At 30.5% G+C, this 15,573-nt stretch overlaps 1 protein-coding gene across 4 annotated transcripts in view; it reads left to right on the forward strand.

The window, feature by feature from the left end:
- The window catches only part of LOC142321948 (histone-lysine N-methyltransferase, H3 lysine-79 specific-like), a 190,223-nt gene that overhangs the window by 100,809 nt on the left and 73,841 nt on the right, over nucleotides 1-15,573 (forward strand). For all 4 annotated transcript variants that reach the window (XM_075360491.1, XM_075360492.1, XM_075360494.1 and 1 more), the window contains exon 6: nucleotides 318-503. In XM_075360491.1, coding sequence (XP_075216606.1) covers nucleotides 318-503 — 186 coding nt within the window. The remainder of the gene's footprint in view (nucleotides 1-317; nucleotides 504-15,573) is intronic.

Below are 15,573 nucleotides of genomic sequence, written 5' to 3' on the forward strand. Positions count from 1 at the left end.
TTTTGGTGTTCCATTAACAATCTCTTTATTTTGTTTGTGTTTTTCATATATATGTCCCAGTTTAAAATTTGGATCTAATTCTTATTTCTATAAAATACATTACTATCAAAAAATGACTGAAATACCATACAAAGCAACACAGTTGACAGAAGAAAACATAGATGAATAATCTATTTAATTATTATTGACTGTAAAATCAGATATTAGGTAAAGCAACTGTGTGCTCATACATTTGCTCTCAAAATTGTTGTGTTTTTCGTCGATTTGGTTTATTAAATTTTATTTATTTACATCTATAAAAAAATTTAATTTTACAGGTTTATGGGGAGACATCCTATGACTTAGTATGTCAGATGATAGATCAGATTAACATCACCAAAGATGATATCTTTGTTGACTTGGGTTCTGGTGTTGGCCAGGTGGTTCTGCAGATGGCTGCTGCAACACCATGCAAGATTTGCTTCGGTGTAGAGAAGGCTGAAGTTCCGTCCAGATATGCTGAAGTCAGTATTCTAAATTTTTGATTATTGAAGTATTTTTATAAACGCACAGAAGTATGAATTTAACTGATTATGGATTTAAAAAATTATTAAAAACTTCTTAACTCTTTTATCAGTAATGTACTATAATAAAAGTGTTTTTTTTTTAATTTTCTTCATGTTTTTTTTCTCTGTAAATATTCTTTATTTTGGTGTGAAGTAGTGTAGAATTTATTTTTTTTATCTTGCTTGTTTAGATTATTTTCAATTCTTTGAAAATTAATTTGAATTGTCAAAAGAAATAATAACAATTTGTGATATTCCTTGATTATGAAAAGTACTACCCTTCTATAGTGTGGTTGCATATTTACTCAAAAAGATATTAAAAAAGAAAGAATGAAAGATGCTCATGTAAAACTGAATTCATTTCTTAACAGATTAATTGTGTACAGTAATAACAGATAGCTAAGTATTAATGTATTTTCATTCAGTGGCTTTTATTTATATACTATATATACTACTCTTGTATGGCTCATGATGTTTCTGAGTACATTGAAATAGTAGGACTGTCAAATAGGATGCTTATTTTAAAATAAAGCATCATGTTTAAGAATTATTAACTTGAAAAATGTTATGAATTTTTAAATTTTATTAAATTTCCAGTATAATCCTACCAGTAACATTTTTATTCCTAACTGTTATGTTGTGGAATTTTTTTCTGTTTATGTTCCACTAATGTAAAATAATAGTTCATACAAAATGAAACTGTCTTCTTTAAAAAAACAATAATATTTTGGAAATTTGACTTACCAGAATGAAAAATTTCAGTTATCTTAACTGCATTTCTCAAGATAGTAAATAATATACTACTTTGCTGCACATATGTACTAAGTAATTAAAAAATGACTTCACAAATTTAAAAGCCTGCAGTGATAGTGAAAACTCTAATGAAACTTTGCAGCACATTTGTGATAGCCCTAAGGTCAATGTTTTTTACGCCCTAAGCAAACCAAGACTGTTCAACCCATTCTTCTTCCAGGAGGCAACCATAAATTGTATCATTTATTCAATTATTTTCACATGATTCAAAATTTTTAATTCCTCAGTTAGACGATGATCACCAAGATGGACACCATTTTATTATCAGTAAGACAAGGCGTCATCTCACTATTGTCTAGAAGGACAAGACTTTCTTGATACTAAATTCCTAGATCGGTGGTGGATTGGTCATCCATGGCCGCCTTGCTCCCCAGATTTGATCGTGCTAGAGTTTTTCTTGTGGGTTTTCATTAAAGGTTAGATTTATATACCTTTACCTACTGCTATTGTTGAGCTAAAATTTTGAATTACCGCTGCAGCTGCAGAGTTAATGCCCGACTTGCTGGCTACAGCCTGGAATGAAATCGACATAAAGTGGAATATATTCACATTACATATGAAAGCCATATAAAACCAAAGTGAATGAATGTTTTGTGGTATACTTGATGTGTTTTTCTATGAAATGAGACCTCACCTAAATCTGTAAGTTATCTCAACTAATTTTTATTTGCTTTTAAAGTTGTGAAGTCATTTTTGAATCGCCCAGTATATATATATATATATATATATATATATATTTTGTTAAATTTTTTAAACCAAACTAAAAACCATATTTGGAAGGATTTTTCTTAATTAGTCTGATCATAAAAGCTTTGTCAGTAAAGCTTTAATTAGAATATACTGAATAAATGCAAAGTTAGAGTGACAATGTGTAGATGACAATTACCTCCCAACACTGTATAGTAAAAAATGGTCATGTTGACACTTTTTTAACCCATTGCACCTCTGTAGTAAAGAAGGGTAGTACTGGATTAATTATTCTCTATGATATGCTATATAATTGCTGTAATTTGATTGAAAGAAATCGACATAGAAAGTAGATAAGTAATTAAATTATATAAAAATTAAATATTATGATTAAAAATTTGATTTAAGTTAAACATTGATTAAGTTCAGGATTGTAAATTAAGCATAAAACATTTAGTTCTTAATTTTTTGATGATATGTTATTACATATGATTAAAAATTTATTAAAAAATGTAAATTAAATATCTATTTATACAGTAGTGTGCAAATTAATCTGAACTCAGGAGTTTTTTTTTTTTTATTTCTATGTTGTGACTACACTGGCTTGATCATACCCAATCTTTAAGTTTTCTGTAATTTGAGGTTGTTGTTCTTTGGTTATTTTAAAATTTTCACGTTATAAATAGTGTGAAAGTTTATTTAATTTTTTATTACAAAATCATATTTTTTATTTTTTGCTCTGTGAGTCTTGAATATATAATAATAATAAGACAACTGCAAGAAGTGTTTGAAGATTGCTTCTCTTTCTGAACACACCAATATGATACAATGACAAATATCTTCTGAATGTGGTGTTGGACCAGGGACAGTGAGTGCTATTTATTAAACGATTTAAAGAAACTGGTTTCTTCTCACTTCAAAGTAAAGGCAAATGTGGCTGTAAAAGAAAAACTACTCCCAACACAGGTTTGGTTATTAGTGAGAAAAAGTAAACATGTTCCAAAATTATCTGCTGTGTGGACTTAAATTGTGGATTAGCTCCCAATGGAACAGATTACATGTGAAATGTGTTAGTCGCAGACTTCTTGCAGTTAATCAAAAAGCTTGTCAGCCTGCTAAAAAGCAGCTTTTAATAACAGCAAAGTGCAAAATTAGGCTCTTGTGGGCCAAAGTACATGCTAACTGGATCAAAGAAGACTGGAAAAATGTTGTGTTTTCTGATGAATCACATTTTTATGTTCAGAGGAAAAATATTCAATATGTTAGAAAAGCATCAGATGAAAATACACCACCTTGTATTTAACAATCAGTTAAACATCCCCAGAAAAAAAGTTTGGCTTGTATCACATTTGAAGGCCTTTGATCATTACTCCAGTAAAAGGTATGTTGAAAGTTGATAGATATACCAATATTCTGAAGGAAAGGATTGTGACACAACTTCACAAAAATTCCCACAAGGCAACAAATTCCATTAAGATTTGGTGCCATGTCACACTGTCAAAAAAGTGGAAAAGGTTTTCCAAGAACAAAATATTAAAGTGGTTGTGTGGCTAGACAACTAACTCCCCAGACTTAAACCCAATTGATATCATCTTTGGGCAACAATCAAAAAATGACTCTAAAATTAATTTTACCACAAAAATTGACCACATTAAAGCAATAATATTGGTATGGCTTTTTGTCAAGAAAATGTGTAGTTCACTTTGGTGAATCAATGCCAAATCTTGTACTTAAATTGAGAATAAAGACGGACATATTAGTTGCTATATATTTACAGGTATGATTTTTTTTTTTCTATAATAAAGTTACTTCTTATATAAATTTTATTAAAAGTACAATACGCAATTTACTTGTGTTCAATGGGAGTTGAAAATATTAGAACAATTTTGCCCATCAGTACTCGTTTATAAAAATCATATATATGCCTATTTTTAAGCTTTTTCTTTTCTGAATTTATTCTTGTACAGGACCATAAATAAACATATAATGGCTGTATTTAGACTAAAAATACGGTTTTTAAGCCATTATTCAGATAGGTTGTCCTCAAGACCATTTAAAATTTATTTTAAAAATTGTTCTTGGGAGAATATCTTGGATATTTTTTGAGTTTATCAGCAAAATTTCTGCCTTTGAATATGAGGTATTCAGGAATTGTAAAAAATAAAATCGTAATGTTATTTCCATTCTCCAGATCCTTGGTAATGTAGTTAAATATTTTAATTGATTCAGAAATGAATAAATTCAAGTTAATTTAAAGGGTTTTTCATAATCATGATTGGAAAAGAATAATGAGGAAGATGATAAAGATTCTGTATTATAATTATTTAATGGAAAATTGGGAAGCCAAATAAAATTTATCAAAAAGCTGTTATGCAGTACAAATTCAGTACTACTGGTTTAGTAGTAGACAAACCGTAAACTGACGGTTTTCTTGCTGTCTTTCATTCAGTTCATGTGGAACCCATTCTCCTATCTTCTGAATCTGTCCCATGACTTTCAAACGCATGGAGACGGCTTCTCATGTTACATTTAATTGATCTGCAAGTTTTTGTTTTGTTTAAGCATCATCCTCATCCAACAATGCATTATTTGAAATTTCTTTTCAAATAATGCAATAAAATTTTATTATTTTATTAACTAATTGTTTAAAGATAATATTTACTTAAATAAATTTTCATATACCAGGTGTGTAAATATGAAACTGAATTTTTGTATAGAAAATGCACATTTATTGTATGAAAATGATAAAAAATATTTTATTCTAAATATTATCCATCGCTAGCTATACATTTTTCCCATCTCTCTTGACAATTTATGAATGCCATGCCAAAAAAAACTGTTGCCCTTTTGAGGCAAACCAGTCATTGAGCTATTTTCATAAGAAGTGAAGTGCTGCTCAGCAAGTATGTGCCCTATCGATGGAAATAAGTAGTAGTCAGACAGAGCCAAATCTCGTGAGTAAGCCGCATGCAAAAGTATTTCCCAACTGAATGCCTTGACCGGATTTGCTGTGTGTGATGGTGCATTATCATGAAGCAAAATCACTTTTGTTCCCTTTTTTGATATTCTGGTTGTTTTTCACGCAGTGCTTGATTCAAATAGATCATTTTTTGTCGGTAGCATTTAGTATTAACAGTTTCGTCAGGTTTTAGCAGCTCATAATAGATCACACCCTTCTGATCCCACCAAAAACAGAGCATTGTCTTCTTTCCATAGCGATTTGGCCTTGAAATCGATGTCGATGGTTCACCTGGAGTTACATATGATCTTTACGCTTAGGATTCTTCAATCCACTTTTCATCACCTGTACAATTTGATGGAGAAATCACTTTCTTTTGTACCTGGCGAGCAGCATTTTGCAAGTTTTTTTTTTTTGGTTTTCTTGCTGTCTTTCATTCAGTTCATGTGGAACCCATTCTCCTATCTTCTGAATCTGTCCCATGGCTTTCAAACATATGGAGACGGCTTTTCGTGTTACATTTAATTGATCTGCGAGTTTTTGTTTTGTTTAAGCGTCATCCTCATCCCATCCAACAATGCTTGCAATTTGCTGTCTTCAAACTTTTTCAGTGGTCTTCCTTGTTCTTAGTTTTTCACGTCAAAATTGCCACTCTTGAGTTTTTTTAAACCACTCAAAACACTGTGATTTACCGAGCATACAGAGCATGCTCGCCGTAAGCTTTGACAAGCATTCTATGCAATTCTGCAGCAGTTTTCTGTAAATGGTAACAGAAAATCAATGCTGTTCGCAAATCATAGTTTGTAGGTACAAAACTTGATATGTTTAACGCTAATTAGAACTATGTTGTTGTATGAAACTTCTATTGTTGTAAGTTGAAAATATTTGTCAGCTGTCAAAGAAAGAAAATGGCGCCAATGATGCAGTTTGATGGTAACTACATTGACAGCTAGGGCCATCTATGGGCAAATTCCAGTTTCATATTAGTAACACACCTGGTATTGTTTGTACAAAGACCATCAACGCAGTTTTTTTTTTTTTTTTTTAGTTCACATATAACGAAGTAAAAAAAAATCCTTTATTGAGTGTGTGTTGTTACCATAATATCACAGCACCATAATTCGACAGTTGTTCAAACTTGACTGAACTGTCTGATGTGACCACTAGCTCCTAGCTTTTTTTTAATCTTCATTGAGAACTTTCACAGAGATAATCTCTGCTTCTTAATTTTTTTAAATGAAATCTTAATTTAAAAATAATAAAAATTTTAAAACCATATACTATCTTAATCATTGAGATTATAGCAAACTAGTTTGCTATCTTAATCATTGAGATTTATTTTATTCCAATAACTAGAATTTCAGTGACTGAGATAAATATTATCTCTCTGATTTTCAATTTTTTTATAAAAAAAAATATTCTAGAAACAGAGAGATCATTATGCAAGTATTCAATGGAGTTAAAAGGAAAAAGTAATTATGAACAAACTATTATTTAATAATTTGAGTAGGATTATTATTTTCTATTACCAGGGTGTGGTCTATTAACTTATTTAGGTTGTAGCCGTTTAGTTCCAAATCATTGCCAAAAATTAAAGAAATAATAAGAAATAAACATATTTGGTGTTTTTCGTCCTATTTTGGAAAACCAATTGAAGGAGAGTAAAATTCTGGACAATGGTTTTTTTTGTTTTAATATAAGGTTCCAGCATTTGAACTGTTTTATTAAGTATTTCAGGGACAGAAATAATATTAGTTTTTAATTTCATACTCCCGTGTTTTAGAAGCTGTGAAAGTTCGGATACTTATTCATAAAATATGCAAAATCTCTAAAGAGCTGTTGTAGTGTTAGTTGTATATGCTTTAAAAAAAAATTATTTAGAAATTCGACTAAAAATCTGGTTCTTGTTCCTTTATTAACACCAGTAAAGTTTCTGGATAAATTTTGCAAACTGCCATTGTACTGAAATTCATTCAGGAAAGAACAAGATTTCTTACCCGACAATTTCTATTAAATTATTATAAATTCACCCATTATAATTATCTAAATTTTTTTAAGCCAGGTTTTTGTATTTTATTATATAGGTTATAGAAAACATAATTTACTGATGTACTAGTTCTTATAGTATTGAACAGCACACTACTTAAATTTTTTTTTATAATAAATTATTTGCAAATTGTTAAATTACTATTCTTACCAAAAATTCTACTGTTTATGTATTTAATACATAGTATACATAGTAAACATAGTTAGTATAGAACCATTGTCTCCAAATAATTGTGGTTACAAAAAACTCACACGAAAATATATAATTATGAAAAAAAAAGTATGAATTATACTGTTAATAAAAAAAAACTTTTATGACTTTATTATAACAAAAATTCCATAAACAAAACTCCATACTTAAAATCTCAATTAAGAAAATCGGTTTGCGCCTCCACGTTGGTTCGTCTGGATAACCAGTTAGAAACGTGGAGATTTCTACTGGTGAACTAAATCGGAATCACCTCTCTGGATCACATCCAGAGCTGTAACTCGGGAATTTATTCCCATCCAAGGCTGACTTGCCTTTGAAAGTCAAATATGGAGGGTCTTTTAAGAAAAAATCCACCGTCTGGTAAATACCAGAGAAGGCTGCACTCAGATCCGGTGGGCAGCTGCTTAAAAGATAACACTGAATCGGAGCGTTTGGAAACACCCAAAAACAACACAACTTCAAAATTGAGGATAAGACACAAGCAAATAAACTACATTGCCACTCACAACATTAATTCTCTAACTCAACCCGGCAAACTAAAAACTCTAACAGACATAATGGACAAACAAAATATCCAAATCGCAGGACTTCAAGAAATGAGAAACACCGATCGAGAGCCGTTTGAATCTCAGGGTTATAGAATTTACAAAGGAATCCCCGGGAAACGTGTGATGAAGAATTGCCCACAGTTCGGAACAGGATTTGCAATCAATCTTAAAATAATTGACTCAGTCGTAGAATTTAAGTCTTACTCCCCCAGGATTTCAACCTTAACCCTAAAATCAGCCAATAAATTCTACACCATAATAAATGTCCATGCTCCCACCAATGACAAAAACAATCTTAAAAAAGATAGAGAAGAGATGGACAAATTCTGGGAACTTCTTGACCAAACTGCAAACAACATAAATAAGACCCACACGAAGATTTTAATAGGGGACTTTAATGCCCAACTTGGTAAAGAACGAAGATATCGTGATATTATCGGAAAATGGCCTGCCCAAAAGAAAACTAACAAGAACGGCCAAAGACCTGTCGAATTTTGCAGAAACCATAATATGATCTCAAAATCCACCTATTTTATTAGAAAACCAAACAAATTGAAGACTTGGAAACACCCAGATTGGAAAAAAGGAGAATGGCAACTGGATCATGTTTGCATGGACCGGAATTATCACAAGGAGATTTATAATGTAAAAGTCTTGAGAGGAACAGATACTGGATCGGACCATTACTTAATTAAAGTTAAAATAAAATTCACCCCGCATAAAAAGAAAAAATCCCAACCTAAAAACAAAAGAGCTTATGATCCACATAAATTAATAAACAATGCCATCTTTGAAGAAACAACAAAAAAATCAAATTAACTAATAATTTAAAAGAACTGACATCCCAACTGAAAGAAATAGCTGATGAACTAGCCCCTATAAACCCAAGAAAAAAACACCAATGGTGGAATGAAGAATGCGACAAAGCAGTCAAAGACCGACATCGGGCTTGGATCAACCACCAAACCCAGAAAACTGAAGAATCTAACCATGAATTCACCAAACAAAGGAAAATAACTCAGAAAATTATAAGAGGAACCAAACGACAAGCCCAAAAAACTTGATTCAGCAAATAGAAGAAAGTTCCAAGAAAACTAATTTCCGAGACTATTATAACATTTTTGGTCAGGCTCTTCAAAGATATGAATTTCCCTGACTGACCTACAGAATAAAACTGGAAAAATTACAAAGCTAAAAGATAAGAGCATTAGATTTAAACAAAAGGCAGACAAACTACAAAATACAACGAAGAGGGTGTTTACGGATGAAGAAAAGAAAGCAAGGGCGAACGGATGAAGAAATACTGGGCAGCTCGAAAGAGTAAAATAACACGCTTTTCTCAGAAAAGATCCAACTAAAATTGACTTAAGTGGTCCCATGTTGGCCGTAAAAGCATAATAATAATAATAACAAAAATTACTCACAATGTTTCCTAGTTATTAAAAAGTTAACTTTACTGATGAAAGGGTCAATTATAGAATTTTTTTTAACATTTTTAGAAAAATTATAAGTGCTTAATTTGACTTTTTAGTGTAATATCACCACTGAAAACTGTATTACTGTGTTATTATTTATCAAGTTATCTTAATTGATTATTTTTATGCATTTTTTGTTATTTCATATAATAGAAAAACTATTCAGTAAAAAGTAAAATAATTTTTGGTGGAAATTTCTTTTACTTTAGCCTAACAATTATTTTTATTTACATTTGGTTAATCAGTATGGATCAACTTTTTCCAACTGTCTAATTATATCCTGCTGTAGGTTCAATTCTTTCATTTCTCCTCTCACCTGGTCCATCCATTTTCCCTTGGATCTATCTACTGTTTCAGTTTGAAACATCGTCATTATTTTTTACAAAATAACATAATTCTCTCTCACTCACTCTTTCTCTTCTTACATGAATTACTGAATTCTCGCATTAATTTTTCACCAAATCTTGTATTTTTTTTATTTATCTTTCTTGCATGTATCACTTTTCTTCCTCATTAAGACTTAACAAAAACCTTATAACCTGATTTATAACCTTATAACCTTATTAAATCTTATTTAATTTTTTCTGTTGATGTATTACTGTTTTGTTAGGGGTTTCTTTGATTTCTTTTTAATATAATTTTTATCATAACCTTTTGTTTGAAAGTTGTACTGGAATAACAACTATGATTTTTCATCATTACTTATTATATTCTTTGAACATGATTACTCAGAATTGTTTTTTCATTCTTAAAAGTATTTTATAATCATCTTTTATTTAGTGATTATCTTTACTGCCAATTATTTTTACTAATGTTCTATGGTTTTGGTACAGGTGTGGTTACTTTTGGATTCTTATGTTTATGTTCATATTAAATTTTATTTGTAATTTTATTATATTCTTTGTGATAAAAAGTTTTTTTTTAAATTATATAAATAGAGATTTTAGTAGGTAATAATTTTCAATAGTTTTTCTTTATGTAGGTTTATGTAAGCATGTTTATTATCTATTTTGTTTTCTTTGATAGATTTTGTTAGATTTCATTTTGAAGGGTTCAGAGATGATTTTTCATTTAGCAATCTGTCTTTACTTGTAAGCATTTTTATTAAATCAAACATATTTAAGAACCAATATTATTTATAGTATATGTTAAAATTCCAAATTAGAAAAATGTGAGAACAAACACTGATTTTCTTTAATTTTTAATATTTAATGGAGTTGTGACATATAAATATTGAGAGAATTACATACCAGTTTTTTGTCTGACCATAGATATTTCATAAATTTATTATGTAACAAGTTCTTTTATTGGTTTTTTTTTTTACCTAACTTTAAAAGTGCATATTTGTTTTTTCACTTTAATTTCAGGTTTTTTTCCAAATCTAATGACTGCAAAAAATATGCACTTAATTTTTGTAGCTATGCATGTTATTGTATTTTTCTAAATAGTGGGTGTATTAAAGTAAAAATATTAATGGGAAGTAAACATACTAATTTTGTGTGTTACGCGCAAGATTGCTATTATAAAAGCATATAAGTGGTGGTAGCGTTGCACAGTATTGTATAAGAAACTACAATTCCTTTAATCCATATATGCTTGGTGTTGTGTTTGTGTTTGTCAAAGGATTTTATTTCAACACTTCTGTTATATGGGCTTTATCTCCTTGAACAAATTAAAAAGGTTAACATTTTTAATAACACTAATCAACATGATTTTTGTCTCATGGGTACCAATAGGTATATCTAATGCAGTTTTTATCCTGTTTTCAAATATGTATTCAGAATTTTTCCATCACCCACAGTTTTTTTGTTATTTTAATTTTTTTTTAATATTTTAAAATGTTTTGTGTCCATTCAGGTTTTTTGTCTACAGGTTTTTACTTGACAATGAACATGTTCATTGTCAAGTAAAAACCTGTAGACCATTTTCAATATGATGGAACCAAATGAGCTAACTCAAAGGGTAGTGTTGTTACTGTTGTGCAGGTTCAGATGTGCATAGAGATGTACAAATGTGATCTAGTGTAGCCCACATTCATCAGAACAATGCTCAGAATGATGTCAGGGACCGAACAAGGGCCTGGGCTCACTTATCTGTTGTTTATCATCTTGGAAGCTTCTCATTGCATGGGAAAATGGCACACACCACATGTCATCTGCTGTCCCTATGATTTGGAGGGAACCCAAAGATCACTCTTCTGATTGTTATTTCTGCTTACAAACATTAAAGGGATTACATCAAAATCAAAACATACAGTGGTGTACTCTATCTTGCAATCTGCAATGAGACCAGTTCCATATTGTGAAGAATTGCACATACCAGAGCCTCCAGAATATGTGATATTAGATGAAGAGAGCTCAGAGTCTGATGGAAGTAAGGAAGAAAAAGAAACAGATTCTGGTGATACAACTTTTGAACAAAACAATTCATCTGAGTCTCATTTACTAACTCGGAAATCTTCTCATACGAGATCTCAAGAAAACGATCTCATATGAGATTTAATTTTATCCAAAAATCAGTCTGAAAATGCTTGCTTCCTGGCTAAAAGTATAGAATCTTCTTCAAAAGAATACAAAGGTTCTGAATTTAAAGACTATTTTTCTGAAGAAAATAGCTTAATGTTTGGTAATGATATTTCTTCTCTTATGGAGGCACTTTTTAATGAATGTAACCCAACAGAATGGCGCTTATTCATTGATTCCTCTAAATTAGTTTAAAAGCTGTGCTTCTGCATAATGGCAATAAATTCCCATCAGTACCTTTGGCTCACTCTGCCAGTATGAAAGAAACATAAAAACTTTAAATTTATATTGGAAAAACTTCAATATGCAGTGTATGAATGGAATATTTGTGGTGATTTTAAGGTAATTACACTTGTTTTTGGTCTGCAGCTTGGTTACACAAAGTACTGTTTTTTGTGTGAGTGGGATAGTAGGAACAGAAAAAAACATTTCATTAGAAGAGAATGACCTAAACAAGTATCATTCTTTCCTGAACAGAAAAATGTGAAACATGACCCATTGTGTAATCCTAAAAATGTGTATCTACCTCTTTTATATATCAAAATAGGATTAAGGAAGAATTTTGTCAAGGCCATGGACTATACTCTTGGTTTCATGTACTTAAAACAGAATTTGTCAAAACTTAGTGATGCAATAATTAAAGAAGGAAAATTTGTGGATCCACAAATACGATCACTAAAGCATGATGGAAAATTTGAGGAACTATTCAATCCACTAGAGAAAGCAGCTTGGCAAGCATTCAGAATGTTATTACTGATACTAATCATATTGATTTCTTATAATTATTGTGCAGTTCAAAAAGAAAATTTTTCATATTTGAATGTATGCAAATTTAATTTTCAGTTAGTCTAATACATTTAAAAAATACACCAGAAATATATTTATCCAATCAAAAAGCTTATTAGATTTTAAAAGAAAGGTTAGTAGGTCTATAATAATGAGGGCTATCAGTTGCAAAGATATCAGATGAAAATCAGATTTATGTGCTTTTGTTTGTTGCTGTAAACACATTATGTAATTATTTTTTGCTTAGATAAATTTTCCAGTTGCACCCCAACATTACTAGTTGTAATATAAATCAACAAACTATTACTGAATATTGAAGGTAAAATCATGAGTTTGTGTGCACGCTCTGTTAGTGATTGTGTTTTTCCAAACTTTTTCAACATGAGGTACTTCAGAAATAGGAAAATTATTGGTTGAACTGAACTTTGAAGTTGAGTAATTCTTTTTTTAAATGTTTTAAACTAAGCAAAACTGTTAAGCATATCTGGGTTTAGTTTGGGAATTAAAAACCGAATTTAAATATACTGCAAGCACTTGACGCTTATGCTACATACATACTACTTTACTATAGCGGGTGGTCCATTTAAATTGAGACACATCTATATCTCAAAAACTGCAAATTTTGGGAAATAATGTTAACTATTAAAGTTTTTCAATTTCAAGGGGAAATGCATTCACAACCTATGTTGTCCTTTTTAAGGTCAAATAAATTTCATTTCAAGGTCAATTTAATTTTTTTAAATAGGAACCTATATTTTTTATTGCGGGATCAAATTCTTTGCAAAAAAGATTAAAATTTTGTTTCAGACTTTTTTTTCTAAAATTGATAAGATTTTAGTTATTCATCTTCAAAAATGCTGTAAGCCTATAAACTGGTGCTTTTAGTTACATTAGGTCTGGCCCAGTTGTCTAATTACATTCATTTGATGTTAAATTTTAAATTTAAAAAAAATTAAATTTTTAATAAAAAAAAAACAATCAATACTAACAATAATGAAGTAGAAGTAAAAGAAGTTAAACATATAAACACCAGCAAACTTTTTAAAATAGCTTAAAAGTGAAGTTCAAGTTGTAAATGGCATTTGTCTAAGTGAACATACTATCAGTGGCTTTAATTAATTTTTTATTACCTTGTTACTTGCCAACTATTAATAAATATTAAATTATATAGTTCTTATTTATTGGAAGTTAGGAACGATTTACAATTGGAGAAAAAACTAAGGTAACTTTGCTTTACGGGGAATGTCACCGAAATGTTCGTCAGACAGTAGTTTTGTATGCTGTACGATTCCCTGGTAGAAATACTCGCAAGTCATTTCTCTGTGTACAGAATTGCAAAAGTGATGCTGAAAATCTGGGGCTCAAAAACAGGAAGCGTCAAAATACTGTGACAGCAGAAAACAATGAAATAGCAGTGGCTGCAGTGGTCATTGTAGATCCGCTTGTTAGTTCAAGAAGAATCTCGCGTGACTTTGTGATATCAAAAACTAGTATTCTGAGAATATTAAAACACCTGAAATTCTATCCATACCATATTTCACTTGATTAAGAGTAGTATTTTGTTGATGGGCACTGGAAAAAGTACAGGTAGATCAAAATTTTTTTCTCAATGTTCTGTTTTCCAACCAATCAGGTTTTACTTATCATGGAGCAGTAAACAGACAATATGCATTATTGGGCAGTCCAAAATCCATGGTGGCTAAGGAAAGTAGAACATCAAAATCTGTAGACTGTTAATGTTTGGTGCAGAATCATAGGCTGTATATTAATCAGACTGCATTTTTTCGATGGAAATTTGAACGGAGAGAAATACGCAGATTTTCTAAAAAATCAGTTGCCTTTACTGTTTGATGAACTACCCTTGGAGAAGAGAAGAACGATGTGGTTTCATCATGGTGGCTCTCCTGCAAATTATTCAATTATTACCATAGTAATTTTGGACTGTGAATACAATGATCGTTGGATTGGTTGAGCTAGTCCAGTTCATTGGCCTGCTCGTTCCCCTAACATTACTGCAGTAGACTTTTTTTATGGGGTTACCTTAAAGAAAGAAACGGTTTACATAGAAGTATCAACTACCCCTGAAAACATGAAAGAGCGTAAAACAAACATCTGTAGAGATATCAGGTGAAAAACTCAATTAAATGTTCATGATTTGTTTTTAAAACGTATCAAAAAATGCGTTGAAGTAGGACACACCACTTTGAACATTTGTTGCTGTAATATATGTGAAGTAAGTTTTTGTAATTATTTTAAATAAAGAACATTAAAAAAAGATTTTAAAGTATCAGTAATTCATTAAACCAAATATTTTCATACAGTTGACATAACTTAACTGACCAAAGTGTGCAACACATGTAGGCCGTGTAGCATACCGGTATGTACTATTTGATTAATAAAAAAGCATTAAAATGTAAATGAATTTTATTTAGGTTAATCCTTTTAATTGATTGTTTTTTATTTTAAATGTAACATCAGCTGGATGTAACTCGACAGCTGGATCAGACTTAATGAAACTAAAAGCACAAGTTTATAGGCCTACAGCATTTTTGAAGATGAAAACAACATAACTATCAATTTTATAAAAAAAGTCTGAAATGAAATTTTAAATAAAAAATATAGATACCTATAAAAAAAAGAATAAGTTAACCTATAATGACCTTATCAAGGACAACATAGGTTGTGAATGAATGTATTTCCACCTTGAAATGAAAAAACTTTTATAGGAAACATTTTTTACAAAATGTACAGTTTTTAGACGTAGAGTGTCTCAATTTTACCCACCGGATTGGTCTAGTGGTGAACGTGTCTTTACAAATCAGCTGATTTCGAAGCCGAGAGTTCCAATGTTCAAATCCTAGTAAAGGCAAATCCTAGTAAATCCGTACTTTTATACGGATTTGAATACTAGATCGTGGATATTGGTGTTCTTTGGTGGTTGGGTTTCAATTAACCACACATTTCAGAAATTGTCGACTTGA

The sequence above is a fragment of the Lycorma delicatula genome, chromosome 3, assembly GCF_047948215.1.
Source record: "Lycorma delicatula isolate Av1 chromosome 3, ASM4794821v1, whole genome shotgun sequence".
Lineage (NCBI taxonomy): Eukaryota > Metazoa > Arthropoda > Insecta > Hemiptera > Fulgoridae > Lycorma > Lycorma delicatula.